At 41.5% G+C, this 20,080-nt stretch overlaps 1 protein-coding gene across 1 annotated transcript in view; it reads left to right on the top strand.

The window, feature by feature from the left end:
• Window positions 1-8,029: 8,029 nt before the first annotated feature.
• LOC134759867 (phosphatidylinositol 3,4,5-trisphosphate 3-phosphatase TPTE2-like) overlaps window positions 8,030-20,080 on the top strand; it is a 35,036-nt gene continuing 22,985 nt past the window's right edge. The window contains exons 1-4 of the mRNA XM_063714829.1: window positions 8,030-8,304; window positions 8,587-8,721; window positions 12,111-12,164; window positions 13,077-13,130. Coding sequence (XP_063570899.1) covers window positions 8,030-8,304; window positions 8,587-8,721; window positions 12,111-12,164; window positions 13,077-13,130 — 518 coding nt within the window. The remainder of the gene's footprint in view (window positions 8,305-8,586; window positions 8,722-12,110; window positions 12,165-13,076; window positions 13,131-20,080) is intronic.

Raw genomic sequence — 20,080 nt, 5'->3', positions numbered from 1 at the left:
TCTTCTAGGGTTTTTATGGTTTTAGGTCTAACATTTAAGTCTTTAATCCATCTTGAATTGATTTTTGTATAAGGTGTAAGGAAGGGATCCAGTTTCAGCTTTCTACATATGGCTAGCCAGTTTTCCCAGCACCATTTGTTAAATAGGGAATCCTTTCCCCATTTCTTGTTTTTGTCAGGTTTGTCAAAGATCAGATACTTGTAGATATGTGGCATTATTTCTGACGGCTCTGTTCTGTTCCATTGATCTATATCTCTGTTTTGGTACCAGTACCATGCTGTTTTGGTTACTGTAGCCTTGTAGTATAGTTTGAAGTCAGGTAGTGTGATGCCTCCAGCTTTGTTCTTTTGGCTTAGGATTGACTTGGTGATGCGGGCTCTTTTTTGGTTCCATATGAACTTTAAAGTAGTTTTTTCCAATTCTGTGAAGAAAGTCATTGGTAGCTTGATGGGGATGGCATTGAATCTGTAAATTACCTTGGAAGGATGGCCATTTTCATGATATTGATTCTTCCTAAGTTGGGTTGTTTTCTTACATTTGAAGTTTATTTTTTGTTATAATCAAAATTTTAATGGACACATAATAAATTGTACATATTTATGAGGTACAATGTGATGTTTCAGTACATTTTACATGGTATAATGATCAAATCATGGCAATTAGCATATCCATTGCCTTAAACATTTACCATTTCTTTGCTGTAAGAACATTCAAAATCCTCTCTTGTAGCTAGAATATGGGTATATTTTAAATGTACACCTATTTGTTTTATCACAATCCTAGAAAATGATAGCTTGAGTCAATGAAGTTTCCCCTGCAAGTCTTATCAACCTTGCTTACTTTAGTGAAATTTAATATGGTCTAGAAAACACTGAGCCCTCTGGTTATTCTCTCTAACCCACAAAGGAAGCCGAACACTTGATAAAAAGTTCATCAGCGTAAATAAGAAGAATCCCCTCCATTACATACAAAAGAAAAAATAACTGGAGAGAGATAGTCTCTGCTCTAAGGTTATTATCCTGTGGTCTTTGGTTTTGGTACATTCTCCCCCACCCCATGCCCTTTTCCCTCATCTTTAATGAGTATCTGTATGTGTGGCAGAACAGCGCGTTTTTAAGTCTCTGCAGTCTTGGACCAAGCTCGTTTTATTCCCTACTCTACGAGAATCTCAAGAGCACCAGGATTCTGTTTGGGGTTGCCGTGGACACAGAGTTCTTAATCCAGTACTGGCTTATTCTCGATACGAGGTAAAGACCTAGAGGTGAGGGTCTCTGAGCCAAGGTAGTCCCATCCCATCCTCTGCCCTCTCAGTTGGCTAATGTCCTCTCATCCTCATCAGGAGAATTAAAATCATGTAAAGTTTTGGTGGGGGAACTAGGTGGTGGTCTCTGGGGCCCAAAGACAGGAAAGTTTGCTTATACGCAGTTGGGGGGACCACTAATTGATATTCCTTTCCCCTCCCAGGGACCTTACAGAGTCCCCTTATCCTCAGGGTACTGGGGGACAACTAGTGGGTATAGGGCCAAATAGTAGTAACCTTGTTATTTTCCAGGAATGGGGTAAAGATTTGATCTAACAAGCTTGGTTTTGGGAATTAAAAAATGAAAAAAGGAAAAGCTATAATCCTGAAAGGCAACAGGAGAGAAAACTGCTAACAGGATCTTGAATAAATTTCTCCCTCTTAGAGAAAGTTGTACTGAAGACACAAGACTGAGACTTGTGTCATTTTAGCGGTTGAACCGACCCCAACTTCTTCTGAGTGGCAGTGACGCCAGAAGCAGTCTGGCTTTCAGGTAAGCAGGTCCGGGGCTTACAGGGAGAAACTCCCAGGTATCCAGCTCTGCCTTGGGTTGCCCTGGTTCACGTCCAAGGGTGTGCTTGGGCCACATCTCTGGAGCAGAAAGTGGTAGACTGAGAGCTTTGATATTTCTACTTCTATTGCACATGAGCTGGTATAACCCCAAAGGTATGGAATTTGCTGCTGTCTGTGACCCAGCAAATAGAAATAGAAAAGCAATTAGATAGAAAAATAATGGAAATAGAAAAAACATTTTAAAAATAAAACAAGCCTCATTCTATGCCTGTTAAGGTCCTTAAAAATAGGACATTTTAGGCAGTGTGATAACATGCATATACTGGTCGCTTTCATCTTTCCTATAGGGGCGGCTGCTTGCCATAATGGTGATGCTCTGTTCAGGATGGTGACCTAGTGCTCAGCTCTGGAAGCCACTCCACAGAGATGGCCACCGAAATGGCTTCAGTGGTGCCATCTCAACACCTGAAACATTGTTAATTATTACAGTGAAGGTCACAAATGGGCTTTTATTAGTGAGATTGGTGACTTACAAAGCAGCATGAAGGATGTTACAATTATATGACATTTTAAGATCTGTGAATCAGCTAAAGTGTTTTGGAGACAGCCCACCCTTGCATAAACAGGATAAAGGGATATGAGTGTGGCCTGTAGTGTATACTTAGAGATGACACCCCAGGCTTGATCCTCATATGGTCCTGTCTCCAGGAAGGTTTAGGAAGATTTTGGCCTCTGGAATATTAGGATTCTGTTGAGAATGAACCTTTCATGCTTGGAGCACCTAAAGTACAGAAAGCTTGCAGAAGCTTATGTACTGTGCCTGCTTGCTACTGAATTCATTTGCTAAATGAATATCTGTATGTGTGGCAGATTTGATTGGAGACCTACTTTTTATTATAACTTGGTAGCATGATTATAAAGGTGTAGCTAACCTTCACCTAACTCAAACTTCTGTGGTTTCTCCTATCTACCAAAAAGCATTTAAGAATTCTATGTGATCACGTTATTTTAGGATAGTTTGCCATTCTCACCCTCCTTAGAAGGCAATTTAGCTAGCTACTTATTCATGTCCCATGAGGGAAGTCATTCTGTGCTCCCAAGCAGCTTATCAAAGTATGATTTCAGACTTCATGCAATACTCTCCCTGAAAGGAGTTCAGGTAACATGTATGGATGTCTTGTGTCCTTTTTGTAGATTAGTTTCCCAAGGAACTTGCTTAGCAATCCTGGCTTGTCACCTGGATCTGAAGAGTAATTTGAGTGTCTTCCAGTTCTCTTCCTCAGTAGAAGATATCTGAAAAATCCAGTAATCATTCAATAAGGCTGCTTATGTCAGAAACTCAAATTCTTATGTTTTTGGTGTTTTGAACATTTTCCCCTGTTATGACTTATTAGTGTATTCTGTATAGACAACCCAGTTGTCCTTCCTGCGGAAAAGCAGCGGATACCTCTAGATGCCTTTCTTTTTGTAAAAGATATTGTTTTTCCTGAGACCTGGATGAATTTCCATGAGCCATTCAAGGGCATGAGAACACCCACTTAGAACTTGAAAGGTTCCCTTCATGGCCCTCAGACCAGGCTAACGAGATTTGATCATTTGAACTCCAGCACTCCTTTCCTCACAGGCTGAAAGAATAGCACAATATTAATGTCTATCTGTGCTTAAAGGTTTGAGCTATCGATCACAGTCCAAAATTAGTTTGTGTAGGATAACTTTTACTTAAAGACATAAAAAGATACCATTTAATATATTGCTTCTAAAATGTGTTTCTCACACATTTCCACTGTGAGAACAAGGTTCTGTGGTCAAATAAGTCCAGAAACCTCAGCACACTTTAGGGAATCCCAGTTTTTATCAGCAGCAAAAAAAAAAAAAGAAAAATGTGTGCAATCAGTTTCTTAAACTTATTTAAACATTTGAAAAATTAGCAAATTGTGGCAAAGAGCATTAATTCTTGAGTCTTGGGAGTGTATTAGTTTGATGAGCATGTTTGTGTATTTGAAACTAAAAATATGTATCAGCTTATATTGCCACATACTGATTTTTATGGCATAATATATGGTATAGAGAACAGGTGGTCTAAAAACCAATATTTGCAAAATGCTGAATATTCAGCATGATTTTATGAAGTTGACAGATGTGGAGTGTATTCTGCATGTGTCTTAACTTACAGATGAGGAAATGAAGTTGTAGAGAGATTAAATTAGCTAAGCCAGTGGTTTGGGTGCTAGGAAGTCTTGATTTTGTAAAATATAGCCATATAATTAAAAAAAAAACCAAGAATCCAGACAAAAAGAAAACAAAATCATTCTAAACGTATAATCTACTTTAAGTTCACAAAAGGTTTTAAACATAATTTAGGCTATCCTTGACTTACCTACTTGTTTATTTCCTACCAAGGATGACCAGGAACTAGCCATTGATAGAGAAACATTCATTATTCTTACACTTTCTTTCTTTTTTCTGTGTCTTTTCACACACACACACACACACACACAGACAGTCTCAGAAGTACTAGTGTTGTGCCCTGAAATTGTTTGTTTAGTTCCTGTCAAAATTCCTCTGATTTTATTTTTCGTGTCCTGAAATGCTGTCGAGATTAACATCCTGATTGCCTTCCAAAATATCTGACTTTATTTTTTGTATGTGCTTTTTACTCTTTGGTAGAATTCTGGATTCATTAACAGCGTCTACCATATGCTCTGACAGCTATGACCACAATGGGTGAGTTGACTGATCTAAGTGGTGAAAAATGCTGGCAGCATCAATGGCAAAAACAGCTTTTCATAAGAGAGTATAAGCATCTTTAGGTAGCGTTGTTTTTGAAGCTATGTGAAAAAAATAAGATCAGGTCAGAAGAGGGACATTTGGTACTCAAAGGTTGTTTGTGACTCTTAATAACTGGCAGCCAAAAGCCTTAGGAGACTATCAGAATGCCTGTGTATGAGACTCTATCAAGAGCAATTCAAGAGAGGAGAGAATCCTACTTGGAGAAAGAAGGTGGTAGCATTGGACAGGCAGCAGAATAGCCCTTAGCAGAAAGAACAGAGCTAAGAGACCCTGTATCTGTCCCTCACCCTTCAGAGCTGGTGCCCAAACCCAAAGCCATCATCACATTGGATGGAGCCCCTGCCTCAGGTTTAGTCACTTGATGCTATTTGAGGGGAAGCAAAGATATCTGTGACTCATGAAGAACATGAGTCACATGGTGGAGGGACTTGAGAATTAGGAAATCAAAATGGGCAAGAACGATGTGTGCCTTCCAATGGAACATGAATTTGAAGCAAATTTCAGTTCAATTTGCTGTCACACATGATGATCAGGTTCAGTAATAAAGAATTGTACTTAAATCTTGATTCATTTAACTTTCTGGAGAGTCCTAAACAATTTATATTACTAACACATAGAGACTTCTTTCTGGAGAAAAATGAAGTACCAGGTGCCAAGTAACAGATTTACATGAGAATTTTTTAGAGACAACACATTGCAATTTGTAGCACAGTCATAGCCAATTTGAGCCAAAAAAAACCCAAAAAAACAAAAAAACACGTAGTGTATGAATTTACGTTGTTTCTTCCTGTTTGCTTTTAATCCTTTGCACTGATCCCAATGAACTGACATCAGAAATCTGTGCTGGAGCTAACAATGAAAAGTGATTGATAATATATATTGGAGATGGGAGGAATTCAGGTTCGCGAAAATCAGTCTCAGAATTATTCATGGGAAAATAGTGTTCTGGACACTGATTCTAAAATTCTTTCTAAAAAGTTAGGTCTTAAGTGAGCTAAGTCATATTTACCATATCTTTCAGATTCAAGGAATTTTGATGTTCAAATACATTGGTCATATCTCCACTCCGTGTGGCAAATCTGTAATATGTTTTTACATTTGGTGTTTAGAGTAAAATACAGCACCCTTATGTAGAACTTTATAATAAGCTTCATGTGTTCAGATATCATTGGTACTTTTATAACTAATGCTGTTTCTGTTATACTCAGAAACTTCTTTCCTATCCTAAGATTACAAATATATTCACAAAAATATTTTTTTGTATTTGAATTAATTTTCTACTTTCAAATAAAACAAGTGCTGCTGTTGTTACTATTAACGTCTCCCCAGATTAGTGTTATATTCTATACACTTCATGCATTGCCAGCTTAACAATGCCTTTAACATGGCCCAAGGATGCTACAAAAGGAAATGCTGGTGTGTATGTCAAAAGACTTTCCTGGCTGGGCATGGTGGCTGACGCCTGTAGTCCCAGCACTTTGGGAGGCCAGGGCGGGTGTATCACGAGGTCAGTAATTCAAGACCAGCCTGGCCAACATGGTGAAACCCCATCTCTATGAAAAATACAAAAATTAGCCAAGCATGGTGGTGCGTGCCTGTAGCCCCTGCTATCTGTGAGGCTGAGGCAGGAGAATTACTTGAACTTGGGAGGCCGAGGTTGCAGTGAGCCGAGATCGCGCCACTGCACTCCAGCCTGGGCGACAGAGCGAGACTCTGTCTCAAAGAAAAAAAAAAAAAAAAAGCAAGCGAAAGAAAAGTAATTGGAACTAGTTTGAATGGAAAACATTAAGTCTAGGAAGTTACATGTTGTCTTACTGTGTACATTTTAAGTTCTTTGGCACTGCGCTGTGTGTGAACTGAAAGTATCTTCCAGTAGGCTGTCCATTGCAACATGTGATATAAAGTAATACGATTATACATGTATATATGAATATACAAACACATCCATGCATGCATACACACACGAGAGAAAGAGATTTGTACTATTCACTGTCAGGAGCATCCATGGGAACAAGGAGTTTCCTTGAAACTATTTCTAGAGTCTTCTCAGGATGAGCTTTGTACGGAATATTCTTTTGCTTTTTGGATGGAGGTAGGAAAATGGGGAAGAACTCATAGAGGGAGGCTTATTATGTGAGTGATTGTCACCTTTCCTTTCTGTGGGAATGAGACCAAGGGAGAAGGGAATCCTGCTTGGAGCGAGAAGGAGATAGGAGGGTACAATGAGCAGAGAAACCCCAGCAAAGAAAAGAACAGAGCTAACAACCCTGGAAGTGTTTCACACCCTCCAGAGCTCTGCCATAATGCGAGGCTGACTCCCTTGGCCCATACCCACCATCACATGGGATGAAGCCCTGGCTTGAGGCCTGCAGCTACTTAGCTGTAACTCTTGGGCAGGAAAGACCACCAGGATGGGTGCAAATTGAGGAGGTGATTGGAGGTGATAGAGAAGGAGAAACTCAGATGGGATTTTAAGAAGGGGGACCTACAAACTAAAGTGGAACTGGAATTAAATGCCCTCCAAAAATGCTGTTATACATTGAGGTGTAGATACAGTTACTTAGTCTGGATGGATCGATATGTTCACAGCCTAAGATACTCACTGTTGGCATATAAAACCTCATTTCTAATAAAAAAAACAAATGCCATCTCAGGTCCATTTAGTGATATACATACATGTGAATAATCAAAGTGTAACCGGGCAATAACTCATAGACTAACTGTAGCTATTTGTTGCAAAACGTTAGAATGACACATTGTGTCTGACTCTGACCATATTTGTCCTTTAGTCCCTATCCGAATGACCTGGCAGGAGTCATTATTGATCAACCCATCGATGACAGGTGCGTTATAAAAGATGTACACATGGCCAGGAGCAGTGGTTCACACCTGGAATCTGAGCACTTTGGGAGGCCAAGGCGGGCAGATACCCTGAGGTCAGGAGTTCAAGTCCAGGGTGGCAAACATGATGTCTTTACTAAAAATACAACAATTAGCCAGGCGTGGTGGCGGGTGCCTCTAATCCCAGCTACTCGGGAGGCTGAGGCAGGAGAATTGCCCGTACCTGGGAGGTGGACGTTTCAGTGAGCCGAGACCGTGCCACTGCATTCCAGCCTGGGCAGCAGGAGCGAAACTCTGTCTCAAAAACAAGAAAAAGATGTACACACAAACACACACACAAATCAGTGACAGAGAAGGAGGCTGAGATTACTGGGATTCACTCTCAGGAGTGTTGACGGTATCACAATGTATCTTTGACACCGTTTCTTTATCGTCTCACTGTATCACGTATAGGCAACTTCCATATTTTTATAGTTGTTTAGAAAGAAAGAGAAACACACTACAGAGAGAGGCTGCCATCTGTTACTGTCTTCTCACCCTTGCTTAGTAACAGTCAAATGCCTTGGAAACTCAGATTTTCTGTATATGAGACATACTGGAGTGGGCTGTGGGAATAGAGACTCCTATTTGGAACAAGGAGAAGGTACGAGTACTTGGGGAACCGTGAAGCCCCCAGTAGAAAGGAACAAAGCTAAGAGCCTTGGAGGTGTTCTCCAGCCTCCAGAACTCTGGCACATGGAGGCTGGTGCTCCAAACCTCCTATCACAATCATATTGGATTGTGCCCCTGTGTCAGACCTCTAGTGACTTGACTCTTTTTGTGGGTCTGGGGAGACACCCATGCTGGTTGAAAGTAAGGAGGTAATGGAGGGCCTTTGAAACAGGACATTGAATGAAATAAGAGGGCTGACTACCTCCAAACAAAAGTTGAGTTTGAAATAACTGCCACCACAAAGGCTGACACGCATTAGGACTGAGGTCATGATAAAGAAGTTTATTTAAATCTGGAAGCATTACTGTTTTCCCCAGCCTAAAATGTTGCTTGCCATCATATAAATCCTCCTTTCTAATTAAAATGTGACATTTCAGAACCAAATAGTGCTATACACATGCATGGTCAGAACTTCACTGGTTTATGTGCAGAGTAATGAAAGCTAGTTTCTCCATAAAAGTCCATTTCAAATTGTGTCTCCTGTCTGACTGTATTCTTTTATCATCCTCTAGTCCACCCACAAATGAATTGACAACAGCAAACCCAGAGGCATGTAACAATGAAAGGTGAGTTATATTTCGATAAATAAAGACACACGTATGCATAACTGTGCATAGAAGTAGTCACACACACAGGCACAGAAACAAATATATCCATCAATCCATCCATGCATCCATCCATCCCCACTTCTCTCAAGACATGTCCACTAACAAACCCATGCACACAATGGAAACATACAATACGGAGACGGATGGACATATGTGGAGTTTCTTCTAGAAGCCTGCATGGCCACGGAGAGTGGTTTTTAACAGGGTTTGCAATTCTTCTCATGGTAGCCTTTGTAGGTAACACTGCATCCTTTTCTAATGGAGTTGTATAAAAAGGAGCTGGTCATAGGAGAGCTGCGGCTTGTTGTTAGTGCATTTGTCACACTTAGTTCCTACTAAGCAGCTTCTTAAAGGACTCAGATTTCCTGAGTTTCAGAGCCTACCAGGTTGACACAAGGGAGGAGAGAATCCTATTTGCAACATGGAGGAGATAGCAGCCAACAAGGAGCAGTGAAGCCCTGGGCAAAGAATGGAGCTAATGGAACATGGACTTGTCCCTCACACTCCTGAGCTCTGTCAACATATGAGGTTGGTGCTAAAACACAAACACAGGCACACCACCTCATTGGATGCTGCTCTTCCTTAGGCCTGCTGCTACTTGCCTGTGTCTCATGGACGGGAAAGACTAGCATGATGGGTGAAAGGAAAGACGTGATGGAGAGATCCAGGAAGGGAGCCATAGATGGGATTAGAGGGATGACTGCCTACACAGTGGAGTTGAATTTAGAAGAAATTCACCCACAAAAGGCTGTCATGCATTGGTCAGCTCCGGTGGTAGGGTTTTGGTTAACTCTTGAGTCAGTGAGTCTTGGATAGGTGTAAAATGTGTGCTGTAATCTTAGAAAGTATGATATGTAGGGTAAATGGCATGGGTGATTCTAAAGAACCAAATACACACATGAATTCTGTAGGGTAGAGCAATTTACAGGCTGAAAAGTAATTGGAAGGCTGGGTGCATTGCCTCCCTCCTGTGGTCCCGGTGCTTTGGGCGGGTAAGTCGAGTGGATCACAAGGTCAGGAGTTCAAGCCTAACCTGATCAACATGGTGAAATCCTGTCTTTACTAACAATACAAAAATTAGCCAGGCATGGGGCATGCTCCCGTTGTCCCTGCTACTCGGGAGGCTGAGGCAGTAGAATTACTTGAACCTGGGAGGCAGAGTTTGTAGTTAGTTGAGATCACGCCACTGAACTCCAGTGTGGGTGACAGAGTGAGACTCTGTCTCAAAAGAAAAAAAAATAAAGAAAAAGAAAATTAATTGGAACTCCATTGAACTGAAAACGTTAAGTGGAAGTTACATGTTGTCTTACTATGTACGTTTTAAGTTCTTTGGCACTGCACCATGTGTGAACTGAGAGTATCTTCTAGTAGGCTGTCCACTGCAACATGTGACATGAATACAATTGTATCTATGCATATAAAACACACACATCCATGCATTCATACACACTAGAGAGATTGTGATTTGGGCTATTCACTGTCAGGAGCATCCATGGGAACAAGGAGTTCCCTTGAAACTATTTCCAGAGTCCTCTCAGGATGAGCTTTGTACGGAATATTCTTTTGCTTTTTGGATGGAGGTAGGAAAATGGGGAATATCTCATAGAGGGAGCCTTATTATGTGAGTGTGTGTCACCTTTCCTTTCTGTGGGAATGAGTCTGTTCTAGTAGTGTGGACCAAGGGAGAAGCGAATCCTCCTTGGAGTGAGAAGGTGATAGGAGTGGACAAAGAGCAGAGAAACCCCAGCAAAAAAAAAGAACAGAGCTAATAACCCTGGAAGTGTTTCACACCCTCCAGAGCTCTGCCATAATTTGAGGCTGACTCCCTTGGCCCATACACACCATCACATGGGATGAAGCCCTTGCTTGAGGCCTGCAGCTACTTAGCCGTAACTCTTGGGCGGGAAAGACAACTTGTTGCTGGGAATCAGGGACCCCGACCGGAGGGACTGGCTGAAGCTGTGGCAGAAGAACATAAATTATGAAGGTTTCATGGACATTTATTGGTTTCCCAAATTGATACTTTTATAATTTATCCTGCCTGTCTTTACTGCAATCTCTGAACATAAATTGTGAAGATTTCATGGACATTTATCACTTCCCCAGTCAATACTCTTATAATTTCCTATGCCTGTATTTACTTTAGTCTCTTAATCCCGTCATCTTCGTAAGCTGAGAAGGTAGGTCGCCCCAGGATCCTGTGATGATTGCGTTATCTGTGCAAATTGTTTGTAAAACACGTGTGTTTGAACAATATGAAATCTGGGCATCCTAGAAAAGAACAGGATAACAGCAATTTTCGGGCAACAGAGGAGGTAACTATAAGGTCTGACTGCCTGCGGGGCCAGGCAGAACAGAGTCTTATTTCTCTTCTTGGAGAAAGCAAGTAGGAGAAATATCACTGAATTCTTTTCCCAGCAAGGAGTAACCCTGGGAAAGGAATGCATTCCCAGGGACAGGTCTATAAATGGCCGCTCTGGGAGTGTCTGTCTTACGCAGTTGAAGATAAGGGATGAAATACGCCCTGGTTTCCTGCAGTGCCCTCAGGCTTGCTAGGATTAGGAAATTCCAGCCTGGCGAATTCTAGTCGGACCGGTTGTCTGCTCTGGAACCCTGTTTCCTGTTAAGATGTTTATCAATGACAATGTGTGCCCAGCGGGACATGGAACCTCATCAGTAATTCTAATTTCGCCCTGGCCTTGTGATCTTGCTCTGCCTCTCTGCCCTTGTGATCTTTTATTGACCTTTCAAGCATCTGATCTTGTAACTTACTCCCTGTTCGTACTCCCCTCCCCTTTTGAAATCCCTATTAAAAACTTGCTGGTTTTGCGGCTCAGAGGGTATCACTGAACCTACTGACATGTGATGTCACCCCTGGAGGCCCAGCTGTAAAATTTCTCTCTTTGTACTCTTTCTCTTTGTTTCTCAGACCAGCTGACACTTAGGGAAAATAGAAAAGAATCTACGTTGACATATTGGGGGCTGGTTCCCCCAATAACTAGGATGGGTGAAAACTGAGGAGATGATTGGAGGTGATAGAGAATGAGGTACTCAGATGAAATTATAAGAAGGGGACTTAAAACTAAAATTGAACTGGAATTAACTGCCCTCGAAAAAGGTTGTTACACATTGAGGTGAAGATGCAGTTACTTAATCTGGATGCATCGCTGTGTTCACAGCCTAAGATATTCACTGTTGGCACATAAAACCTCATTTCTAATAAGAAAAAATTTCATCCCAGTTCAATAAGTGTACTCAAGGAATCACTCGTAGAGTTAGTGTAGCTGTTTGATGCAAAACGTTAGAATTATGTGTCCTGTCTGACTCTGATCATATTTGTCCTGTAGTCCCCATCCTGTTGACCTGGTGGAAGTCATCATTGATGCAGACACCGATGACATGTGAGTTATAAAGGATGTACACACAAACATACAGACAAAAACAAAACAGTGACAGAGAAAGATATTGAGATTAGTGGGATTTGCTCTCAGGAGTGTCCATGGCAATACAGAGTGTCTTGGACACAGTTCATCTTCTCACTGTAGCAACTATAGTTAAACATCCACATTTTTACAATTGTTTTGGATAAAAGAGGAACAGAGTATCCGGCTCTTACTGTCTTTTCACCATTTGTTAGTAGCAGCCAAATGCCTTGAAAAGTCAGATTTTCTGTGTATGAGACATACTAGAGTGGGCTGAGGGAAGAGAAAATCCCATTTGGAGCAAGGAAGAGGTAGGAGTACTTGGGGAATGGTGAAGTCCTCAGCAGAAAGGAACAGAGCTAAGAGACTTGGAGGTGTTCGCCAGCCTCCAGAACTCTGCCACCATGGAGGCTGGGGCTCCAGACCTTATATCACCATCATATCGGGTTGTGCCCCTGTGAAAGACCTCTAGTTACTTGATGCATTTTGTGGGGCTGGGGAGACGCCCATGCTGGGTGAAAGTAACGAGGTAATGGAGGATTTTTGAAGCAGGACATTCAATGGATTAAGAGGGCTGATTACCTAAAAATTGGAGTTGAGGTTGAAATAACTGCCACCACAAAGGCTGTCACACGTTGGGATGAGGTTGTAATGAAAAGGTTTACTTAAATCTGGAAGCATTACTATTTTCTCCATCCTAAGATGGTGGTAGCCATCATATAAATCCTGATTTCTGATAAAAAAATGATATTTCAGGTCCAAATAGTGCTATACACATGAATAGTCAGAAATTAACCAGTTTATGTTTAGAGTAATGAAAGCTAGTTTTTCCCAAAAAGTAAATTTCGAATTATGTCACCTGTCTGACTGTATTCTTTTATCATCCTCTAGTCCCCACACAAGTGAACTAACAGGAGGAACCAAGGAGGCATGTATCTACGAAAGGTGAGTTATAAACAGATAAAGACACATGTATGCGTAAGTGTGCATAGAAGTATATACACACACACAGGCACGTAAACAAACCTATCCATCCATCTATACACACTTCTCTCAACACACGTACACAAACAAACCCATGCACACAATTGAATCTTAAAACAAGGAGACGATGGACATTTGTAGAATTTTCTCTCAGGAGCCTGCATGGCCATACGGTGTTTTTTAACAGGGTTTCCAATTCTTCTCATTGTAGCATTTGTAGGTAACTTTGCATCCTTTTTTGATGGAGTTATATAAAGAGGAGCAAGTCATAGAAGGTTGCTTCTTCCTGTTAGTGTATTCATCACCCTTAGTTCTTAGTAAGCAGTTTTTTAAGGGACTCAGAGTTCCTGAGTTCGAGAGCCTACCAGAGTGGCCCAAGGGAGGCGAGAATCCTATTTGTAACATGGAGGAGATAGCAGCAGACAAGGAGCAGTGGAGCCCTGGGCAGAAAGGAATGGAGCTAATGGAACATGGACTTGTCCCTCACTGTCCAGACCTCTGTCAACATGTGAGGTTGGTGTCCAGACCCAACCCCAAACCCACCAGCTCATTGGATGCAGCCCTTCCTAAGGCCCACAGCTACTTGCCTGTGTCTCATGGACAGGAAAGACTAGCATGATTGGTGAAAGAAAGGACATGATAGATGGTTTTCACAGGCATGTTCAGACTTCTACTGGAAATAAATCATAAAAAATGTAAGTTATAGGGAAAACCTGATGCAAGTTAATTATAGTGTAATGCTCAAGAAAATTTACAAAATTAATTAGATGTTACAGAAGCTATAAAAAGATTGTGTTTAATCAGTGACCAATTTTTAAAGAGGTTCTTTGTGCTACGTATTACTACTTCTTTTGCAAGGAAACATCAAGGATGTGAATTCTGTAATTGCTCATTAAGCAGTATTGAATATGTAGTATTGATTTTTTAAGCCAGTAAATAAAAATTTTCTCTATTCATTTTACAGTACAGTGGAGGCATGGGTGAATTAAAATGTATTTCTAATATGTAGATAGGTTTAATTTTTATATAGTCATTTAATTGTTTAATTAATTGGCCATTGAAAAATGAGTCTTTGTTAATTGTTGGAATTTACTTACTGAACTTACGTGGTAGGATTTGCATACCCTCACCCATTAGATATGTGTATATTTGATGTTTTATTTTTATGGAAAAACTACTTTTGGTGCAAAAATTGTTTTAGCTAATAGTGTCAAAAGAAGAGAAAATCATGTGGTGTTTATATGACTGTGTACCTTTTTACTCCATGAGTACTGCCTTCAGTGAAATGACAATAACTCATGTAGCGTCCTTCAACAAAAAGTGAGGTCTAAATAAATTAAAAGCTAGATGTAAACATATATATGTAAATATGCACATAGACACACACACACGAAAGCATACATGTACAGAAGAGAGATTCAGATTTGGCAAGTTCATTGTCTGGAGCATCCATAAGAATACAGAGTGTCTTAGACATTGTTTTCTAAAGTCTAATTACTGTAGTATCTGCAGTTACCTTTCTATCCTTTTTGGATCTAGTTGGATAAAAAAGGAACAGGTCATAAGAGCAATGCTTCTTATTCCTGTTGCATTGGTCACTCTTATTTAGCAGTAGCCAAAAACCTTAGGAAAATATGAGTGAACCAAGAGAGGAGACAGTCCTATTTTTAGCATGGAGGAGGGAACAGTGGGCAGGGAGCTGAGGAGCTCTCAACAGAAAAGAACAAAGCTAGTAGAACCCTGGTCTCTTCCTCTATTACTACATGAGGTTATTGTCCCAAAGGCAAACCCACCATCAGATTGGATGGAGCCCCTGCCTTAGGTCTGCAGTTACTTAACCGTATCTGAGGGGCAGAAAAGACATCCATGATTGGTGAAGAGTTATTGGTATTTGAACTTGAGAAGGCAGAAAATTACAAGTGCAAGCAAGGTGGGTATTTACAAACTGAAGTTGAACTTATGTAAATTTTGCCAGAAATGATAACTTGGGGATTAGGGTTAGGAGTAAAGAAATGTATATAAACTTGACTCATTAAGTTTTTTTTCCACAGGCCTAAGAATTTCATTACAAACATCTGAAACCTCATTTCTAGAGAAAAGTTAAATACCAGGTTTCAAATAAATAACTGATTAACATGTCAATTTTTAGGGTAACTAGATTATAAATTGTAGAGTAATTATTACTCATTTGTATCAGAAAAATAAGTCTAGGAAGACATGTGGAGTCTTCCTGTGTTCATTTTTAGTCATTTAGCTATTACCCCATTGAACTAAAAAGAGTAATCTGTGGTAGAGTCATCAATATATGGGGAGAAAGAAAAGAGGGAGATAGTGAGATTGGTAAGATTCACTCACAAATGAAGTAATAAAGAACTGTACTTAAATTTTGCTTCACTAGGCTGTTTGTTAAGGCCCCAAAGCTTTTTTACATTATATAAGGCTTTCTTTTAGGGAAAAAAATGATATATTAGTACTAGATTCCAAATAATTAATTGACATATACATTTTCAGAGTTCAACCAGTTTATAAATGCAGTAGAACAATTGTACATAACTTCAACAAGAAAAGCAAGTCTCTGAAGTCGCTTGATCTGGCATGTACATTTTTAATCCTTAGCACTGACCCAGATAAAATGACATCAGTAGTCTTTCACTACTTTGATATATCTGCTATAACTCACCTTTCAATGGTGGTGTCGTTGAAGACAACTGATGTTATTAATCTGGGTCATTGCTAAAGAATATATCTATATACACACACACACACATATACACACACACGTGAATATATGTATGTGTGTAGATATATAGGTATATCCTTTATATATATATTTAGTATATATAGATACCTACATACATGTATGTGTGTATATGTATGAACATATCTATATACATATATTTATATGTGCATATATAGATATATACATATCTTTATGTACGTATATAGATATATACATATCTTTATCTATGTACATAGATGTATCTATATAGATATATTCTATAGCACTGACCCCAATTACTAACATCAGTAGTCTTTTTTATATATATACTTTAGCATATAGACATGCATGTATATGTATAGATACGTATATGTAGATATATTTTTTAGCATGTATGTATACATATACAGTATATATGTACACGTGTGTGTGTATACATGTATACCTTATTTTATTGTGCTTTACTTTATTGCCCCTCAGATACTACTTTTTTATAAACTGAAGGTTTGTAGCAACCTTGCATTGAGCAAGTCTCTTGGTTTCATTTTTCCAACAGCATGTGCTCACTTTGTGTCTCTGTGTCACATTTTGGTAATTCTTGCAATATCTTAAACTCTTTTTTTGAGACAGACTCTCGCTCTGACACCCAAGCTGGAATGCAGTGGCACGATCTCAGCTCACTGCAACCTCAGCCTCCCGGGTTCAAGCGATTCTCCTGCCACAGCCTCCTGAGTAGCTGGGATTACAGGCACCTACCACCACGCCCGGCTAATTTTTATATTCTTAGTAGAGGCGGGGTTTCACCATGTTCGTCAGGCTGGTCTCAAACTCCTGACCTCGTGATCCGTCCGCCTCGGCCTCCCAAAGTGCTGGGATTACAGGCGTGAGCCACCGAGCCCAGCCTATTTTAAACTTTTTTGTTGTTATCCTATCTCTTATGATCTGTGATCAGTGATCTTTGATGTTACTATTGTAATTGTTTGGGGGCAACATGAACATGAACCATGCTGATTAAGGACAACTACCTTAATCGATGCCGTGTGTTTTTTGACTGCTCCACCGAGTAGCCATTCCCCATCTGTCTCCCTCTTCTTGGGCCTCCCTATTTCCTAAGACACAACAATATTGAAAGTAGGCCATTTAATAAGTCTATGAGGGTTTCTAAGTGTCCTAGTGAAAGGAAGAGTCACAAGCCTCTCACTTTAAACTAAGAGCTAAAAATGATTGTGAGGAAGGCTAGACTTCTTGCACCAGTCAGAGAAGTTGTGAATGCAAAATACATGTATATATTCTCGAAGAAAATTAAGACTGCTACTCCAGTGAACATACAAATGATGAGGAAGCAAAACAATCTGATTGCTAATATGGAGAAGGTTTTAGCAGTCTGGATAGAAGATCAAAGCAGCCATAGCATTTCCTTAAGCCAAAGCCTAATCCAGGACAAGGCCCCCTCTCTCTACAATTCAGTGATGGCTGAGAGAGGTAAGTAAGTTGCAGAAGAAAAGCTTGAAGCTAACAGGTTGGTTCATGAAGTTTAAGGAAAGAAGCCATCTCCGTAACATAAAAGTACAAGGTGAAACAGCAAGTGTTGTTATCCAGCAGCAGCAAGTTATCCAGAAGATGTAGCTGAGACAGTTGATGAAGGTGGCCACACAAAACAACAGATTTTCACTGTAGACAAGATAGCCTTTTATTGGAAGAAGATGCCATCTAGGACTTTTATATTTAAAGAGAAGTCAATGCATGGTTTCAAAGCTTCAAAGCACAGGCCGATTCTCTTTTAGGGGCTAATGAAGCTGGTGACTTTACGTTGAGGCCAATGATCATTGACTGTTCTGAAAATCCTAGGGCCCTTACGAGTTATGCTAAATCAAGCAAGATGGGTAGCTAGAGATGCCTTGTGCTCATCTCCCCTACAAGAAAACCTAGGCAACAAATACACATCTAAGGTCTGATTAGAGTATCAAAGGGATAGTCCTGGAGTGCAAAGGAGTGAAGACACACCTGTGGTGACTGGAAGGCCCCACAGCATGGAAGCACTCAGCCTCTGCAGCCCCTTCTCCCTGACCTGGGTTGAATTGGCCCAGAGACAGGAAGGACTTCTCATTGCAGGGTGAAGGTAAGCAGAAGATCCCCACCAACCCCACTGCCATCACAAACACAGAGTCTTAAGGAAAATCTCTCAGTATTTGCAAGCCCTGAGGCCAGTGTGGAGTACTGCCAAGAATTTACACAGCTGCATGTCCTGGACTAGGAGTACAAGGTGAAGGCTTCCCACCCCCAGAGACCTAAGCTGCAGCAACACAGCACCATCTTGAGACTAGAGTCATCTCTTGAGTGTGCCCTCCTCTGGGGGCCAGTAGCCATTGTGCCTCTCCAGCACTGGAGCTTTACCTTCAGTATACTAAGCCCACATGGGTGGGTTAAAGCCACAACCCCAGGTGTGTGGAGGTTGGTCCTAGGATTGACAGTAACTCAAGTCCTGAAGATCAGGGAGATCAACCCCCACCACTACACTTCCAGACAGAGGAATAATCTGCAGCCCCATCCAGGGTGAACTCACCCTTGAGCTAGCCAAACCACTACATGCCCTCTCTCAAGTGGGAACATCCCCTAAGCCTCTAAGCAGCTGATATACCCCAAGGTCAACAGACTATGAGTCCATGCTCAGGACCTGAGAAACAGCCCTGCAGGCCTCATCCACCACAGACATGCTCCTGACCTGCCCAGCCGCCCTCTGCCCTTAATAAGGGCCTGAGAAGCAGTCCCACAGGCTGCCGCGAGCAGGCACAGCACTGAGTGGGCCTCGAACCTGTGTCTCAGACCTGAGAAACAAGCAGCTGTGTGTGCCTGAGTCTCAGGGCTGAGAAACAACCCTGGGAGCTTACTCTGGCCAGCATACCCTGAAGCCAACTAAGCAGCCACATACCTATGTCCCAGCTTGAGGAACAGCCCTGTAGGCCACCCCCTCAGAAACACTCCCAGGCCAGCTAAGCAGCTGTGCAACCTTTCATGAGCCTGAGAAACATTCCTGTACCCGTTCCCAGCAGATGCACCTCCAGACCAGCCAGTCAGCCATGAATGCCCATGTCCTGGACCTGAGAAAGAGCCCCATGGGCTACTCCCAGAAGACATGCCCCTAGGCCAGCTGAGCAGCCTTGTGCCCACATCCTGGGTCATAGAAGCAGCCCCCTGGGCTTCCCCTGGCAGGCACTACCCAGGCCAGCTGAGCAGCAGTGTGCCCACATCCTGAGCTAGAATAGCCCTATGGACTACCCCCAGCAGACACACATCCAGGACAGCTGAGAAGTTATTTGACTGTATCCCAGGCCTGAGAAACACCCCCTCTTGGCCAGCCCTGGCAAAGATGCCTTTGGTCCAGCTTAGCAGCCGTGCAGCTCTGTATTTGGCCCATGAGTTTCCCCCAGCAGACTGGCCTCGGGCCAGATGAGCAGCTGTGTACCCACATACCAGGCATGGGAAACAGCCCTTCAGGCCACTCCTGGAGTGTGTGCTTTCAGGCCAGGCAAACAGCTGTGTGCCTGCATCCTGGGCTTGAGCAACTGCCCTGTAAGCCACATCTGGCGGCATGCCCTGGTTGAGCAACTGCATCCCCATGCTCCTGGCCAGAGTAACAGCACCATGGCCAGCCCCACAAAGCCATACTCCAAGTTTTCTGACCCACTGTATGCCTACACACACCCCTACCCTGAGAAACGGTCCAGTGAGCCCACCCCTGGGAAAGCTGCACCACCATCATCACAAACTTCCTTAGCCTAGGCCACTGAGAAACTTGCAAATGTTACTAGTGTGGATCACAGCTGAATAAACTATATGGAGACTACACTTTACTGCATCCATGTAGAACCAAGGCCGATATACCCCGATGAACTGACACCCAAGACCCATTCATACAAATAAATTCATACAAGTAAACCTACTCCATAAAATTGGAAAAGGTGACTTTTTCACCAGATGCATAGAAATCAACATAGAAACACATCAACCATGAAAATGCAAGAAAACAGGTCACCTACAAAGGGAAATAATAATTATCTAGTAATGGACCACAATCATAAACATATGAAATGCCAGAAAAAGAATTCAAAAGAATAATCTTAAGGAAACTCAGTGAGATAGAGGTGATACAGATAGACAAGTCAATGAAATCAGGAAAACATGATTTGAATGA

Source organism: Pongo abelii, chromosome 14 (assembly GCF_028885655.2).
Source record: "Pongo abelii isolate AG06213 chromosome 14, NHGRI_mPonAbe1-v2.0_pri, whole genome shotgun sequence".
NCBI classification, from domain to species: Eukaryota; Metazoa; Chordata; class Mammalia; order Primates; family Hominidae; genus Pongo; species Pongo abelii.
This window is presented reverse-complemented; position numbering and strand designations above follow the sequence as displayed.